This window comes from Pinus tabuliformis, chromosome 7 (assembly GCF_031772625.1).
Source record: "Pinus tabuliformis cultivar Carrire ecotype Pingquan chromosome 7, CPIR1, whole genome shotgun sequence".
NCBI lineage: Eukaryota > Viridiplantae > Streptophyta > Pinopsida > Pinales > Pinaceae > Pinus > Pinus tabuliformis.
In genome coordinates this window covers 1,458,190,515-1,458,208,224 of record NC_142293.1, presented here as the reverse complement: position 1 = coordinate 1,458,208,224, position 17,710 = coordinate 1,458,190,515, and the positions used below count along the sequence as shown (strand labels likewise).

The 17,710-nt window shown below is 37.6% G+C and overlaps 3 protein-coding genes across 3 annotated transcripts; all 3 read left to right on the top strand.

Annotated features, from left to right (window-relative positions):
• The first annotated feature begins 4,034 nt into the window (after positions 1-4,034).
• Positions 4,035-5,759, top strand: LOC149253264 (uncharacterized). The gene is made up of 4 exons (XM_089454414.1): positions 4,035-4,294; positions 4,440-5,031; positions 5,187-5,386; positions 5,468-5,759. Exons 1-4 carry the CDS (start codon positions 4,035-4,037, stop codon positions 5,757-5,759), a joined length of 1,344 nt encoding a protein of 447 aa, XP_089310540.1.
• A 2,729-nt stretch (positions 5,760-8,488) lies between these two features.
• On the top strand, positions 8,489-10,551 carry LOC149253263 (plasma membrane ATPase-like). Its single transcript, XM_089454413.1, has 7 exons — positions 8,489-8,569; positions 8,683-8,764; positions 8,880-9,040; positions 9,150-9,323; positions 9,445-9,629; positions 9,758-9,934; positions 10,024-10,551. Exons 1-7 carry the CDS (start codon positions 8,489-8,491, stop codon positions 10,127-10,129), a joined length of 966 nt encoding a protein of 321 aa, XP_089310539.1. The 3' UTR covers positions 10,130-10,551.
• A 5,919-nt stretch (positions 10,552-16,470) lies between these two features.
• Positions 16,471-17,345, top strand: LOC149253262 (alpha-amylase isozyme 3A-like). Its single transcript, XM_089456791.1, has 2 exons — positions 16,471-16,802; positions 16,894-17,345. The coding sequence occupies exons 1-2, from the start codon at positions 16,509-16,511 to the stop codon at positions 17,341-17,343; spliced, it is 744 nt and encodes a 247-aa protein (XP_089312917.1). The 5' UTR covers positions 16,471-16,508; the 3' UTR covers positions 17,344-17,345.
• The last annotated feature ends 365 nt before the right edge of the window (positions 17,346-17,710 follow it).

Below are 17,710 nucleotides of genomic sequence, written 5' to 3'. Positions count from 1 at the left end.
TTCGAACCAGTGGTGAATATGGCTACAGCCAATCGCGGCCTCCTTTTCCTTCAAAGGCAAGGCAACTGCTCACACAATGGGCGAGTTATATGCAATATCATTACATAGTTTGCAGAAATAATGGTTATTCATAGGTTTCACAAGACCATGTGGTCTCGACAAAAGGTTCAGTCAACCACTATTTTTCAAACTTCAAACTCAGCAACCACTAAAATTAAAATGATTATTCATTGTCTTCTCACAAAATATTTACATGAAAATTAAACATGTGCAGAGCAGTATACACCCTGTGTTTCTTTCCCACCATTCAGTGACTTCTTTTCTTAATACAAATAAAAAAAAATGTAAACATGGGTAGATAAACACATACCGTTTGCCTTTCCGGCGGGTACGTTTGCCTTTCCGGCAGCCGATGTGGGACCCACCAAAACCAAAATGCAGCTGACCCCAAAACCAAAACGACCTCGCGCCAAAACGCATTCATTTCCCGTTCGAAACTCTACAAAGCGCCTTCAGGAAGCTCTGCAACCCGCCTGGACGAAGCTCTACAACCCGTCTGGACAGTTTTCCCAGATCATTCCTCGGCCCTATCTTCGTCACAATATTTTCGTCAATAGCCGCCAGGTACAGGTCGCTCTCGGCAGCTGTAATATTGCAATTGCTGTTAGCATTTATGTTATTTCTCTTGCGTATGGCGGTCAGGTTTTTAATTTCATCCTTCAAATTCCCGTCCACGAAATGATCATAAAACTGCACATTAAAAAACAAGCTTATCAATTTACTTAATATCGACCTTAATTACTTGCAAATAACGCAAGAAAATAGAATAGTAGATGATTACAATGGTGGGAATGCCGGGATGAGTCAGAATGTAGGCGTAGCCCTACAGCAGTTTATCCGAGGGGAAGGGCCAGAGGTTCTAGGTGGAGCCGGTGTCGTGATTTTATATGAAGGTGACGACCTTCTGGGGCAACAGGCCGATCATGCCAGCGGGTTTTCCATTGGAATCCTTTAGGCTGGAGAGGTCATTAGATTTCAGTGCGTCCTGCAAGATCCCTTTGGTAGGGAAATCGAAGGCAGAGGCGCGGTCACCCGTTGAGTGCACCCAATCACAAGAGGTATCACCTGAAAACATAGAAAAATAAAGAGTTTCACTAGCGTTCTTTCAAACAGTTTCAGTGCACTTTCATTACAAAACTGACACGAGGTTTAGTGAGTGATAACACAACTTACAGGTGATTTTAAAACTTAGACATAACCTGTTAGATTACTTTGATTTCTTATGCCATTAAATGCAAGACAATTCACATAATTTTAGATGACATAGCAACATTCCAAACTTAGGATGTGCCTCTTGTGTAAGAGGTCGGTATATAATAGGTTTTAACTTGCCTTTCCTTATGGTGGTTTTGCTGTCTACCTCACAATTCAGGCTCCCAAAACAGTCACAAGCATTTAGATGAGCAGCTGCCACATGTAAAGGAAAGGATTCTTTGAAATCTTTCATTAAACAAAAGTCATGTCATAGTGAAACCTGTCTTGCTAGCACTAGAAAGGGACATACCAGTTCTTCATATCGTTGCATAACTGAGGATAAAATTTGTCATTAAGGTTCACCCTGCTTTAATCTTGTGAAATGTCTACTTGTCATCTCTGTCCAGGAGGTTATACAATTTTTGCGAGTACTCGCATAACCTGGACCTTGGCTTATAACATTCTGTGGCCAAATCTGGCATATAACAAGTTCAGATTACATTCCTTAGGTCACGTACTGACAAATTTGCAAAACAAGGTCCAATCCTCAAATGGCAAATATAATCACAAGACCTTAAAACTCACCAAACTTCGATCCTCTAAATAATGAGTTCTCCAGTTGTCATTATTGCTTAAAGTTGCAGTACAAAAAGGAGTTGGGCCCATTTGGATTTTTGCAGACTCAAATCTGGTAATCAGATGGATGAATCATTGGATTGTAATGATCAGCTGTGGAACATCCATTTAAGAAATTTGAGTGATCAAGTCTAATTCATGGAAAGCATGTTCAAGGCAGTTACCTTCAAGAACATGTATCAGGAACAGAACACAAAGGTGGATAAACTTTCTAAAGAAAGTCATATGGTGGCTAAGCATGAGTTGCTGATAGAGGTTATCCAAGAAGGGGTTTTAACTCTTTCTAAGGATGTATATATCTGATGCAGATCTCTGCTGGTTTTCTTTTTCTTTCTGTTGGAAAATGTTTGTAAGTCATAGACTTTAAGTTTGTTTTGTTTTTGGTAAATATAGCATACAGGAACCTGAACAGTTTTTGAATCACTTTTTTTGACATATATCCACTTTATGGAAATAGTCCTTTATTGGTTCTGAACTGTAGAGAGTCTGAAAAGACACCCTTTCTGGAGCTTTCAAGAGTTTAGCTTTTCCTGGTTCTGAAGTTTATAAGGGAGATATGCAGATCTAAATGCCCCAATACCTTTTTGCCTTGTAAGTGCAGTAGTACATTCTGAGTGTGATTTCTTTCCTACTTGACTGGAAATGACGATTTTTCCCAAGGGAAAAAAGAATAGTGAGATCATTTAAAAATTGACACAACTCAAAATGTATTACTCATGGCTCTGGATCCTTAACGAAAAAAGAAATGGGGTTCTTTGACAAGGTACCTACTATCTGATCTCTAATACAAAAGGGTCAGAAAATGGAAAAGAAAATATTAAAAAGGCATGTTGACACCTGACCACCTAGCCCTAATGGCCACCATCTTTAAAGCACAGGAAGGGATTGGAGGAAGATGGAGACAGAGTAGCAGCCACACAGACAGCCAAAGACTGTATTTTCTGAGATCGACAGGAAGTACAAAGTAACATCTGTGGGCAGAACTTCTTCTGTATCATTCTAATATATTTCTGGAATTTTGTCTGCTCCAAGAGGATTTTCTCCAGTTGAGATCTCCTTTGTTAAATTTATGGTGTGGATTTTTTTGGTTGTTGCAGTTAATAATGTATCTGCAGTTCTATTGATGGCACAATGAGTCGTAATTATGACTGGGAATATGCTCATGTCGAACGATAACAATAAGTATGGTTTAAACTTTACATAGAAGGTTATTCCAATTTCCTTTTGCTGAAATACAGTGCACAATTACTATAACAGCAGATTAGAGGTGTAGTTAGATGCAGAGCCTTCTACACAAAAGGCTTTATTCTTAGTGTGCCTTGCAAGTAGCAAAATCTGTAGCAGATCACCCTTGCTCACACAAAATCCACTTAGCTGTTAAATCCAAAGAGTAGCAATAAGTCTGTAAATGTATTTGGCTGTTCCCTTTTTCCTATCTAGTGTTGCAGCTTTATTGTTATGTTGTCTTCGTGGTTTCTTTTATTCCTATAGATTAGTGATGCCGCAGTTTAAATTCCACAAAACACAGATTTTTTGTAGAATCTCAGGTTAAAGGACTTGGAATGAATCACTCCAGTTTCTAGTTTTAAACCGGACAATTTTGGATTGCAATCATTAGTTTTTCATTCCAACAGATTTGTTAATAGACTTGCTATTATAGAGTTGTCATTGGTCACGCATCACAGTGCCCTATATCATATTGTGACTCCTTAGACTCCTACACTGGAGAACTGAAAGTGATACTTGATCAAAAACAGTGAAAAATGTCAGCTGCTTATGTAATTGTAATTGTTTTGGACTTCATCTGAGCATAACAAAGTGGAACAAACTGATTAAAGTTGTATAACAGTTTTTTCTTTGCAACAGATTTTGCATGTTATTATGTTTCTTTCAGCAATGTATTGATTATACCAAGATGAAGCATTTGAAAGTCTATAATACTGTTTTGTGCATGGGTAGGAAATATTGAAGGGGAGATAGGGAATTATGCTGTAAATGTGTTTATATCTGGTGGGGTCTTCAGTGTAAATTCTACAAACTACAAAAAATTGCATTTCAAGTGGTGTTCAATATTCATAGTATGAACTGTTGCTCATATGTTTAGTCAATATTCGTGTTCCCTCATTTGTATAGGGATTTGAAGAATGAGGAAGTGGGAATTGATCAATGAGTTGGAGGTTGAGGACCCAGAAGGGATGATAGAGTTTTCAGCGGAAGATTTGACATGGACAAAAGTAGCAGGAGACCAAGTCGCAATTATTCCATATTGTCGACTTGAGGATTTTATAAGGGGAGAGCAAATGAGGGAACCCGCACCTACTCAATTTGTTTCTAAAATTCGAAAAATTAAAGATGTGAAGGATATCAAGAGGACAAATTCCTCAACATATCTAGAATATGTTGTGTGAGTCTCTCTCTTTCTCTCTCTCTCTCTCTATATATATATATATATATATATATATATATATATATATAATTTTGATTTTAAGTTCACTATGTCAAACATGCATAAATATTTTATTTAATTTTTGGTGAATTCTTGATCACAGATATAGGTGTGCCTATGGTCCAAATCGTGTACAATCCAGCAATGTGGTTGAACCTGGATCCACAACTAAGAAACGTCTTCCACGTCACAGCATCAAAGTTGGTTGTCAGTGTCACTTTATTATGCGACGACTTGCTCTTAGACCAAATGATGTCGTTCTAATATATACAGCATGCAGACATATTGATGACAAAAATGTGGTTTGTCATGGAAATGAGGCAAATGACATGCCCAAGAAATTCAATTTTGCACCGCATTTAACAGAGCATATACGAACTATTGTTGAAGATTTGGTTCGTGATGGTTTTAGTGCTACGATGATCTGGGAAAAATTTATCTTTGATTTAAGGTATGGATCTGGTGAGCTTTTCACAGGGGCACCTCGAGATTCTTTCATGACAAGAAAGGATGTGTCAAACATGTACAATAATATCAAGAGGCTAGAGTATGTGAAGCATGAAAGTGATCCAATGAGTGTGGATTGTTGGGTTAGTGAGTGCCCAGAGAGCTTTTTCTTCTACCAACAACAAGATGTTGTTAAAAACATTCCTTTCATTATAGGCATACAAACTAAGTGGATGCTTTCAATGATGGTGAGATACTCACACAAAAACATGTTATCAATGGACCCCACTTTTAGCACTAACAAATATGGGGTAAACATATTTACCAAAACTTCATTTATTCTACTTTATTTCAATGTCGTCCTCTTATATGCTTATAATCTTGTTTTCTTATTGTAATGCAGTATCAATTGTACACCATAATGGCTTTTGATGATCATCACAATGGGATTCCAGTGGCATGGGTAATATCATCACGGAATGGTACTCCTGATATTTGTAAATGGATGTCGCAATTATTTGCAAATGGGAAAAGGGGAAACCTAGATTGGCATGTCCGAGCTGTCATCACAGATGATGCAGCAGCGGAAATCGAGGCATTAAGGTGAACCAGTTTTTTCTTTTTAGAAGAGATAAAAAGCAATAATGTTCAAGGATATTCTCTTATAATGTTATATTATTTCAGGACTTGCACAAACTGTACACTATTGTTGTGTGTATGGCATGTCCGTAGAGCCTCGTTGAAAAATGTTGGAACAAAAGTCAGGGGAAAGGAAAATAAAGTCCGTATCTTCCGTGCTCTGGGATTAATCATGCATTCGTGTGAAGATGATGCATCTGTGCAACATGAAATTCAAAGTTTCTTTGATGAATTCAAAGAAGAAACTGTGTTTTTGGATTATTTTGCAACCAACTGGTTAAACAACAACAAGCTATGTAAGTTTCCTAAGGTTGCATTTTATCAATTTATTTTGTAATTCACCATTTTCTATTGTTTTTTCGCATCTAATATATGCTTTTTTTCCAGATATGTGGGCAAAAGCATATAGGGACTTCCCACATTCCAACCAGGATACTAATAATGCTATCGAATCTTATCACCGGTATCTAAAGCAAAGCTACCTCTGTGAGAAGAATAATGTGTCCCATAGAAGGGTGGATTGGCTGTTGCACCTATTATTGAAAAAGGTTGAGTTGTATTACATTCACATGCAACGTCTAAAAAATGCTGGTTTTGTCCGAGCTTCAAAAATTGAGCAACAAATAAATTTAAGTAAGTGCAAAGCAAAGAATATCCCAGATGAAGATTGTATGGCTGATGGAAACAAGGAAAGTGAGTATTTGGTTCGTAGCCAAACTACGGCAACTCGTGATACATGGTATCATGTCATCTATAAAGGGCAGAACCTACACTTTTGTAATTGCAAATGGGCCCTAAATGGCAATATTTGCAAGCATATTCTAAAAGTTGAGATGGTAGTGACTAGCAAGGTTTCAAGGGGCAATGAATTGCCTAATGTCTATAGGTCTATTACAGAAAGACCTGGATATTTACTTGATTTAAATGAATCGTTTGCAATGAGCCCAGAAATTGAAATGAACCTTCCAGCTTCTCCTTCCACTGATTCAACCATTGTAAGGCAAGATAGCGCCCTAACAATCGATGAGGAAATTAAACTTGTGATGTCATCAACTCATAAGAGATTGAGGGGTTTATTACAAATAACACCCAAATCTTTGGAGCAGGCATATGCACTAAATCAATTGGTAAAAAATGTAAGCCAAGAGTACAATAATAAGAAATTTGATGTTGTAACTCCATCCAAGGTCACTACCAAGAGGCGACATAGTTTCTTGAGCCCAACAAAAAAAGGGGGGCAAAGTGTTCCTGCGTTGAAATCAAGAAAATATGGACCACAGTTTCTAAAGGTTGGACGGTGTCGTGGAAGGAAAAGAAGCATGAATGAACAATTGGAGATTTCTTCTACAAAAGAAATCAATCTGGACCACACATCTAGAAGGGTACAAGGTTCTATTTTGCAAAATACTGGTATGGAAATATTAATTGATGTACCATTTAATGTGAAATTCAAAATATCATTATCTTCATTGCCTTCAATGCGATTGCATAACGTGTTTTTTTCTTTTTTGTTACAGCTGAAGAATCCACATCTCATAATACTTCAAGTTGCCAAGTTCGTTTATTTTATGAGAATAATGTGGATCCAAATATGGGGGGTTCATTGATTCATTTTCCATTTGATTCACCACGTCCACCTCTCCCGTTTGATCATCGAACCCCCTGGTTGTTTCCACCAATGGCACCAAATTCATTCATTGGGCAGCCTACTTCAACCCATAACATTTTGGTTCCACACCCTAGGGTGATGCCCCCTATTGTACAACCAGTCGGATTGTATCGCCACTTGCACTCTATACAGGAAATAGCGGGTGAAGAGAACAATCAAAGTGCCAGCAATCAATGGAAAGATGACAAATATTCGAGCTAATGAGTATTCATGGATATAATACGGGCATAACCCTATAAAGGGATCTCCTAATCCAAGAACATGTTGTGTGCATGATGGGTTGAAAATGTTTTTGGATATGTACAACATTATCTAATTTCAATTTTGTATGGTTATTGTATTGAGCTATTGAAATCTCTTTGTTGAACTCAAAGCATATAAAATCTCAGTGTAAATGTTGGCTGAACTCTAACAAACTCCAGGAAAAGGTTATTTGCCTTTTTGCTACTATAAGCTTGATACATCCTTTTTGGATAACAGTATAGTGTATTGTACATAAAGGCAGAATTGGAACTCTTATATATCAGGCTGGCTCATTATTGTAGATGTTATTTTGGCATGTTGCTTCAATACAAAATGAATTTCAATGAAAATTGGTGAAAATTGGTGTCTGGAAATGATTGAAAATTGTGGAGTTCGAACAGCAGCTTGCCCTCAAACTCTCTAAACTAGACATTCTTTTGCCAATTTCTGGTGTAACTTGTAAGGACCAAAATGGTGATGATTGCTTTTAGTTAGCTTTTGTAAGCCTTTACTGGTCAGCTTTTACAGGTTTTCTGAAAGCAATAATACCTGCTCGCTTGGTAGATTGATGTTCCACTTCAACCGTAGTTTCTGTTATGTTTACGTTAGATAGTCACTGTTCAGCTTTTGGAGATTATTTTAGTTTATTGGAAGTAACTGATTTTCTTTTATTAGAAGGATTAAGAAAAAAGAATCCTTATTGGGGTTTTGAGATGGACTGCATTTTGGTTTTGTAGCATTTTCTGTTAGGTTTAGATAAGAGGGGCTGGAAGGTTGTACTTTGCATCTAGAAATTTTTGTTGTTTGAGTGTGTCATGGGATCTTTGTTATTTGTTGTTACCTTTCAGAAAAATGCTTCGTTAAAGAATTTGCATCATTATGTTTGGGTTTATCTTTCGGGAATTCGTGCTTTTAATCGTTAATAGCATGTCTTAGCTTTATAAAATATATTCAATTCTAACTGAAAAAAAGTATTGACAATGCAGAAAATCAGTGGCATATGCAACTGATGCAGCTAGAAGTGCGTCTGATATTGTGCTTACTGAGCCAGGGCTAAGTGTTATTATTAGTGTTGTTTTAACAAGTCGGGCAATCTTTCAGAGAATGAAGAATTACACGGTATGTAGCATGGTATTTTTGGTTTGCTTACGCACATGTTTACCTCTCACACAAGAACTAATAACTGGTCTGTATGCCCACAGATATATGTTGTGTCAATCACTATTCGTATTGTGGTAAGTACTAAGATATCTCTAGTTAAAAATAAAATAGAGAAGTAGAAAATGAAACCTTTTCTAAGCTGTTGTGATTACTCTGGTCCTAAAATTTTGTTCTTCCATGGTTGCAGTTGGGTTTCCTCCTTATTGCCTTGATATGGCAATTCGACTTTTCTCCATTCATGGTTTTGATCATAGCTATTCTGAACGACGGTTAGCTCTAATCCCTCTTCAAAAAACATGAATGCTCAATACTAGTACTAAAAGAACATGAAGTATCAATTCAAGCTAATATTGTTCGCTGGTATCCCCTTTACCCCCTTACCAGGTACAATTATGACCATTTCTAAGGATCGCGTGAAGCCATCCCCTCAGCCTGATAGCTGGAAATTGAAGGAAATTTTTGCAACTGGGGTTGTTTTGGGAACATACCTTGCAGTAATGACGGTGATATTTTTCTGGGCTATGCACAAGACTGATTTCTTTTCGGTAGGCTGTTGTATCTCTCCACTTGATAAGTTAATTATCTTATGGTTTCACTGAAAATGAAAGTTGATTTGTGGGCAGCCCATTGAATGTTTAACTTATTATCATACAGGACAAGTTTGGAGTAAGGTCTATCAGGAATTCTCCCCATGAGGAAACATCTGCGCTATACTTACAAGTCAGCATTGTGAGCCAAGCTCTCATTTTTGTGACAAGATCTCGCAGCTGGTCATTTGTAGAACGACCCGGGCTTCTGCTTATGACTGCATTTGTTATTGCCCAGCTGGTTAGTTTGGGCATAACCATAATTTCTTTCCGTGTCTTGTTATTTTGTTGGAAGCTGTAGATTTCTCTAAGAAGCTGCAAAAGTAACTGACCACTATCTTGTTTCTATCCTCTGCCTGTAGATTGCAACATTCCTTGCAGTTTATGCAGACTTTAGCTTTGCAAACATCAAACCTATTGGTTGGGGTTGGGCAGGAGTAATTTGGCTATACAGTCTAGTGTTCTATTTTCCTTTGGATGTCTTTAAGTTCGCTGTTCGCTATGCCCTGAGTGGGAAGGCTTGGGATAATCTTATTGAACGCAAGGTATGTATGCCTTTACATGTTGCTTTTATCTTCTAATGCTCCATGGAATTATTTGAATCTCCTGGGTGTTAATTGGCACAAACTGTTCTAATGTCATGTGTTCACTGTTTTTTATCTCTTGCCTGCAAACTGCCTTCACATCTAAGAAAGACTATGGTAAAGAGGAGCGTGAAGCACAATGGGCTCATGCTCAGCGTACATTACACGGTCTTCATCCACCTGAAACGCATTTATTCAATGAGAAGAGCAGCTACCAAGAGTTGTCAGAAATTGCTGAACAAGCAAAGAGGCGTGCTGAAGTTGCCAGGTCAATATTTTCATATTTTGTTTAGATGAATTTCCTCAGTTGCATTTTTTTTCACATTGGTTCTCATGATTTTCCTTTTCTGATGATAGGCTTAGGGAGTTGAATACATTGAAGGGGCATGTGGAATCTGTGGTCAAGCTGAAGGGTCTTGATATAAATACTATCCAACAGTCTTACACTGTGATTTTAATCTAAAGTTTTAGATATATTATTTCACTTGGTCAAATGTAAAGTGATATTCATTTTAAACTTTGAAGTTTTAAGAGAGCTTCGAACTCATTGTAACGTTTCTTTGTAAAAGACTCTGCTTTACTTACTAGTTTGGATGTGAAAGATGCATGTACATGAGGGTAACGGAATGCTGTAAAGGTTACCTAAATTGCCATTGAGCAGGTAGTGGTGTACAAGTACTTGAGCTCTGAACAGTTTAGGGTTGTTGCTAGTTTTGGGTTGTTACAAGTGGGAACATTGTTTAGTTTTGGCATGCTATTGAAGGGTTCTTGCCATATTGTGTGGATATTGAATGGAGCATTGTTCTAAATGTTTGATAACCTACTCTGTTCCATCAGGATTCTTGTAGTTGCTGTGTATATGTTAATAAGCATGGTATTTTGTTACATCTTTCTTCGTTACACTTTGATAAATAACTATGGTGATGATGTACTTCCCGGTTATGGTTTATGGCATGCTTTTTATGGTCACACATCACCGTTGATTCTGGTGTAAATTCAATAGTGAGTGTTTTATACCATAACAATAATAGTTTTCTGATTTGTAGGAAAGCAAGTAACCATTAGTGGTCAAATCACATGTTGGTCATATTCAAATCCATAGTAGAGGCATATGGAGCAGTTGGAACAATTCCAGGGCCTTTAGGCTGAAGCTAACAACAATAAGTGATTGCATAGTTACATAGTGATTGCATAGTTAATAAAGCTGATATTATCTCAGTGCAAATCAATTGTTTTGGATCATATAATTTGTCCAACATCACAAACAAACTGAGAAAACTACTGGTAAGAAATACAAACAAAAAGAAATAAGAAACATAACCTCTCCCTTTAACAGATTTATGTTATTACAGAAGAAACAACAAGTATTTAACTAGCCAAACACTCAATTTTAGAGACAAATTATTAAAACTGTTTGCCATCAACAGATATATGCATTCTCTTCCTTTCTAAGATGATATAATCTCAACAACTATTAATCTTCCTTGAGCCTCCTAGACAATTGAAAGTCCCTATGTGAATTCATCTTCTCCCTCTCTTAAAATGGACTAAGTATTGTCTTATCCCTGCGAAGAAGTTAGTAAGTATCGCAGCCTTGCAATTAAGGTATGTCCTCATAGTTTTGAATTTAAGAACACAGATTGTGGTATTAAGACCCATTATCAGCCTTGGGTTTCTTTAGAAGTTGTATGCCAATAATTTTGATAACGACAAGGAATGATGATTGGTATTGCCATTCTGTCCATGATTTTGATATGATCCAAATTGCAGTGCCTAAGCCTAATTGCATGACAATGAAGATTTTGAGTCTAATTGCAGTAGTCAAATTGTGATTGCAACACTCTCCTTTGCCATGGTGTCTAGAATTCACTAACTATACATATATGAGTGTCAAGGAGAATTAAGTCGACCTGTGCAAGTTCAAGAGTGAAACAACTATAATTGAATGTTTCAATCTCATTCTTCAGATTGGCTCGGAGTCTTTGTCCTAATTTTTTTGAAGACTGGACATGGAAGTTTGCACATTTATCAGTGGTCTAATTACAATAACTTCTACAACAATCATTTCAATCAAGAATGGATCCCTGTGTAATGAACTAGATTCAAATCTGGCATATACTTATGACAATGATAAGATCAGTATTTCTGGTTTGGGAATTCGGTCCTTGAAAGTGAGTTCAATTTGAAGAAATAATATGGCACAAGTATGTTAAGAAATGTCAAGTTCTCATGTACAAATCATTGAAGCTTCAAATAATCATTAATGGCATGTCTGTGTAGTCCAATGTGTCGGTAAGTGAAAAGGCAGTGTTGAATGTGTGAATTGCATTAAGCTTACATCCTGATGCAGTTCATCACGGACTGGCATAATCAAGACGATAGCTATAGCTAGGGATTGTCATATACAAGCTTGAAGCATCTGTGAGTGGGAAAGTAACCAATCATCCAGAAGCATTAATTCAGTCTTCTAGCAAAGAAGAAATTTAGTAACACATTGTTCACCAGACAAAGTCTTATAATTATCTTACAACAGTAGGGTTATATGTATACTTGATAGGCATTGTTGATTCTGAGTGAAAAGACAAAGGACATAACAATAATAAGGATATCAGCAGTTGGGCCTTCATCATTTCACTATATCATTATTTTAGGATATATTCATGAAAGAATAAGGAGAGGGATGGGGTGCCCTATTTATTTCCTACTTAATGATACTTTATCTAGGTCAGTTGTGTCCTTTGGCCGTCAGCTCTCGTTTATTGTCTTTATATGCAGGGAATGTAGATTTTTTAACATATTGAGCATTTGTTTTGGGAAACTTTAGTTCGGGATTCGAAGTGATATTGACCTGGGGACTATGGGGCAAAGATATGAATAAGTCATTATAGGTTGGCCTCTTATACTTGTTCATGACATTGATGATTGCATCAACTGTCCTACAGTTTTTATCTCCCCAAAAAGGAAATTAGAATAGGAATTTTACATTGCACTGTTGTAGCATGTGCAGTATTTCTTTTTCTTAATAGGTTGGATACACTTCTACGGGGGAAGATATAGTATAGGAAGTTTCCATCAGTCTCATATCTTGCATGCCTGTATCATACTGTGATATATTTTATGGCTTTAAGAATGTGATTCGCATGAACAGCTCATGGTGATATAAAAGTAGTTGGAAGAGATATGAGTTCTCCCATGTTGTATGAAACAAAATGTATATTATGTTGAGCTGATCCGTGTGTGCTTTGCAAGAAATTATACATTATTAACTGTAAAGCACTGTGATTCTTGTTGGCTTCTTCATTTACCAATTGTAGCTAGCTGTTTCTTGTCTGCCTGACATAAAGATACAAAATCTCTAAATTTTCTTTATAGACAATCTTTTAACCAATAGAAATTTACATGCTTGTCTTTATAATTGAAATTCATCGTACAAGGTTTCAAAGACTGGAAAAGCAGAGAGTTCTAATCTCTTTTCTGTTATGGTTTTCCACTTTAATGCTTTTGTGGCAGAATTGAGGAAGAGATTGCAAGGCAAACTGCTATTGTCGAAATGAGCGTCAAAGATACTGAAGAATATGAACAACAGAGGCAAGAGCTTATTGAAGCTCATGATAAAAGGAGAAAGGAGTTAAAATTAATACACTTACAAGAGGAAGTAACTTTTGAGAAGGAATTTGAGCAAGAAAGGCTTCAAATCTTGGAGAAGTATGCCAAGAGAAGGCAAGAGGCAGCACAAAGCATCAACTTGTAGTTAGAACAGAACCAACAATGGAACTAGATAAAATATATAATAGGGTGGTTTTGTCAAGATTTTCTAAAACCTCTGCAGGGCATACAACCATATGGAAATGTACAAAGGACATAAGCTGTTGACCCTCCTTCAGTTTTGAGAAGAATCTGTCTCATACAATAACTTACCTTACAGAGAGTGGAAGTGTAGGGGATTTAAAAGGGCATGATTTTGACGGTTAAATGTTGTTTCATCTGCGCCAAGAAAAGAAGGAACTACAGAAAATTGAAGTGCAGGATATTAAAAAATGTATGCAGTGCATTCCTAACAACCAGTTTTTCAAAATCTGCCAGGCAATTTTTGCAAATGATTTCCAACTGGCAATGGGAAATTAGTTGTATTCTTTGATAGAAATCAAAGGTGGAGGGTCATGCAGAAGCAACTGAAATGAAACCCTGAGTTGGCTCCTCCAATGCGTGCCTGGGAACATGAAACCCTGTTATGGTTTATGGCATGCTTTTTATGGTCGCACATCACCGTTGATTCTGGTGTAAAGTCAATAGTGAGTGTTCTTGATTAGATGATTAGCTATGGCCATTAGCTGAGTTAGACCTGTGGTAACGAGATGGCCAATATTATGGGGCATTATGCTTTAAATTTGTAGTTGTTATTGTTGGTGTCATTCTTGCAAATTCCAAAGCCTTAGTTTTTGGTTCCGGTGCTGGAAACATGGGACACTAGACTCTAGAGCATTTCTTGTGCTTGTAAGAAAGGTGTCCTAATTGGAAGATTAGTGTGGGTGTGATGAACAAGCGACATGTCAAGAAAAACAAATGTCAAGAAAATGGGGGATTAAGCTTTTTGAAGAAAAATTTATCATTATGATTTTGACAAAGTTTACGGACTCCATATTTTTAATATTTTAGGCAATTTTGAAAGATGAGCGTTTCTTCACTTGTGTTCTTTATTTATTAACTTTATTTATTAAGATTATGGCATCTTCAAAGGCATCATGGGCATGTAGGGCTTCATTGATATATGCATACATTGCATCATTCTAGGGCAAACCATGTACCTAAGAAATTAACTTCATACTAGGTTAGAGTTTGTCATTATTATGCATCAATGTTCCTAGGAGGGTTTCATGGTATGGAATTCTTCATCTCACATTAGATTACGCATCAACTATTTTTGGCCTGTCATCACATAGATATGGATATAGCTAGGGTTTGCATCAGAAATGACTTATACTTCTTAAATGTTGTGAAAAGCAACAAACCAGATGTAAATAACCTTCTTTTGTTACTTTCATTTATTCCCATGGCATCCATCCAGGTGGAAATCAACACTATTAAAGAGGTAGCATCTGAAACTTGAAATTAAAATTAAATTCATACGAAGCTACAATAATATTCGTTGAACCACTAGTAGGTTAAGAATAATTAGTTCACCTCAAATATAATGTACATAATTGGACACATGAATTCAGTTATAACATGATTGGACATCTAAGGTGAATGATATTACAAAACCAAAAAAAAGTACATTAACGAGTACTTTACTGAAAGAACCACGGTATGAGAATCCCAAGAAAAATGACAACCATGGTGTATACACATAGTCGAGACCTATATTGATGCTGATCAATGTTTGCCAGTGGAATGAACGATGATCCTGAATCATCTCTGGCACCTGCATCTACACTTGAGATTGCTCCAACCATTAGATCAGTAGAGATTTTATGGATCTCCGCAACGTGCTTTATCGAAAAAGAATTAAATCGAGCACTCCAGATTTTTGCCTCTCTGTAGAGGGGCTTCAAATTGTCTGCGCGAACATTGTAGATGCCTTCCATGTGATTACAGATTAAATCTGAGTTTGTTAGCACTGTTATGTTATTCACCCCATTGTGTTTTGCCTCTTTTAAACCTGCAACAAGTGTAATGTAGTATGCTTCGTTATTGGTTGTCTTTCCCTGCACTTCCCATATTCTATAAATCACATGATTTTTTGCCCCATTGTGAAGGACAATTTTTAAAGATGCTGGACCTGGATTGGGGCGGCATGATACTTCAATGCACAGTGTCCACTTTTCCACCATTCCGTGGGCTTAGAAGCACTGCATAGTGACAACAACAAAATAGATTCATGTTAGAATACTTTAACATGACAAAATATCCTGATTGAAATTGATTATTTTTATGCTACCTCAAGTCTGAATGCACATCCTTGAAAAATAACAGAAAATCAAATATCAGTGATAAGACTTTGGGCATATAGAACAAACTTTAACTCGAATGTGTTTAATTTTATATATGGATGGAGAAATCCTATGGGGCAGGAACTTGTCACTTTGTATGTTGGGATGAATGCATGTTAAATGTAGAAATGCCAGTATTCTTCACATAATGTAAAAGCAAGGAAGGTTTCTTAATGACCAAAGCCTGCATATATCAAAATAACCAGATATATCAGTACGTGACCTAAGGAATGTAATCTGAACTTGTTATATGCCAGATTTGGCCACATAATGTTATAAGCCAAGGTCCAAGTTATGCCAGTACTCGCAAAAAATTGTATAACCTCCTGGACAGAGATGACAAGTAGACATTTCACAAGATTAAAGCAGGGTGAACCTTAATGACAAATTTTATCCTCAGTTATGCAACGATATGAAGAACTGGTATGTCCCTTTCTAGTGCCAGCAAGACAGGTTTCACTATGACATGACTTTTGTTTAATGAAAGATTTCAAAGAATCCTTTCCTTTACATGTGGCAGCTGCTCATCTAAATGCTTGTGACTGTTTTGGGAGCCTGAATTGTGAGGTAGACAGCAAAACCACCGTAAGGAAAGGCAAGTTAAAACCTATTATATACCGACCTCTTACACAAGAGGCACATCCTAAGTTTGGAATGTTGCTATGTCATCTAAAATTATGTGAATTGTCTTGCATTTAATGGCACAAGAAATCAAAGTACTCTAACAGGTTATGTCTAAGTTTTAAAATCACCTGTAAGTTGTGTTATCACTCACTAAACCTCGTGTCAGTTTTGTAATGAAAGTGCACTGAAACTGTTTGAAAGAACGCTAGTGAAACTCTTTATTTTTCTATGTTTTCAGGTGATACCTCTTGTGATTGGGTGCACTCAACGGGTGACCGCGCCTCTGCCTTCGATTTCCCTACCAAAGGGATCCTGCAGGACGCACTGAAATCTAATGACCTCTCCAGCCTAAAGGATTCCGACGGAAAACCCGCTGGCATGATCGGCCTGTTGCCCCAGAAGGCCGTCACCTTCATAGAAAATCACGACACCGGCTCCACCCAGAACCTCTGGCCCTTCCCCTCGGATAAACTGCTGCAGGGCTACGCCTACATTCTGACTCATCCCGACATTCCCACCATTGTAATCATCTACTATTCTATTTTCTTGCATTATTTGCGAGTAATTAAGGTCGATATTAAGTAAATTGATAAGCTTGTTTTTTAATGTGCAGTTTTATGATCATTTCGTGGACGGGAATTTGAAGGATGAAATTAAAAACCTGACCGCCATACGCAAGAGAAATAACATAAATGCTAACAGCAATTGCAATATTACAGCTACCGAGAGCGACCTGTACTTGGCGGCTATTGACGAAAATATTGTGACGAAGATAGGGCCGAGGAATGATCTGGGAAAACTATCCAGACGAGTTGCAGAGCTTCGTCCAGGCGAGTTGCAGAGCTTCCTGAAGGCGCTTTGCAGAGTTTCGAACGGGAAACGAATGCGTTTTGGCGCGAGGTCGTTTTGGTTTTGGAGTCAGCTGCGTTTTGGTTTTGGTGGGTCCCGCATCGGCTGCCGGAAAGGCAAACGTACCCGCCGGAGTTACATGATGCGCGCCCATGACATACATAGCTGGCCAGCCTACATAGGAGCATTTAATACCCAATGTATGGCTGGTTAGCTCTTGCCTTCTTTCGGTCTGATGGATGTCGGTCTCGTGGCCTGGCAGCGATTCCTATTTCCACCACAAATCCTTATTTAATGCGCCCTGACATGTGGGGGCGATAGCGAAATATAAGGCGCGCCGTTTTTTTTTTCCTCCAGTCATGACGGTGCGCGTTATATTTCGCTATCGCCTGGCCTCCATCCATTATTCTGCCCAGGATATTATGTGCACATAGATATTAGGGTAGGGTCCATAAACGTTAGGGTAGGGTTTCATCGATCTTATCGGTGACAAACCTAACACTACGAAAACTTGCAGGCGTGCCTTTCACGCCACTGCTGCGTCGCACATTTGATGTCCTTCAAACCGGCGACGTGATAGA

Coding starts and splice junctions, on each gene's coding strand:
- LOC149253264 (XM_089454414.1), top strand. CDS start 4,035: ATGAGGAAGTGGGAATTGATCAATGAGTTGGAGGTTGAGGACCCAGAA. Junction 5,032..5,186: donor AGTGGATGCTTTCAATGATG/GTGAGATACTCA, acceptor ATTGTAATGCAG/TATCAATTGTACACCATAAT. Junction 5,387..5,467: donor GCGGAAATCGAGGCATTAAG/GTGAACCAGTTT, acceptor ATATTATTTCAG/GACTTGCACAAACTGTACAC.
- LOC149253263 (XM_089454413.1), top strand. CDS start 8,489: ATGTTTACCTCTCACACAAGAACTAATAACTGGTCTGTATGCCCACAG. Junction 8,765..8,879: donor CATAGCTATTCTGAACGACG/GTTAGCTCTAAT, acceptor CCCCCTTACCAG/GTACAATTATGACCATTTCT. Junction 9,630..9,757: donor AATCTTATTGAACGCAAGGT/ATGTATGCCTTT, acceptor TTGCCTGCAAAC/TGCCTTCACATCTAAGAAAG.
- LOC149253262 (XM_089456791.1), top strand. CDS start 16,509: ATGTTTTCAGGTGATACCTCTTGTGATTGGGTGCACTCAACGGGTGAC. Junction 16,803..16,893: donor ATCCCGACATTCCCACCATT/GTAATCATCTAC, acceptor TTTAATGTGCAG/TTTTATGATCATTTCGTGGA.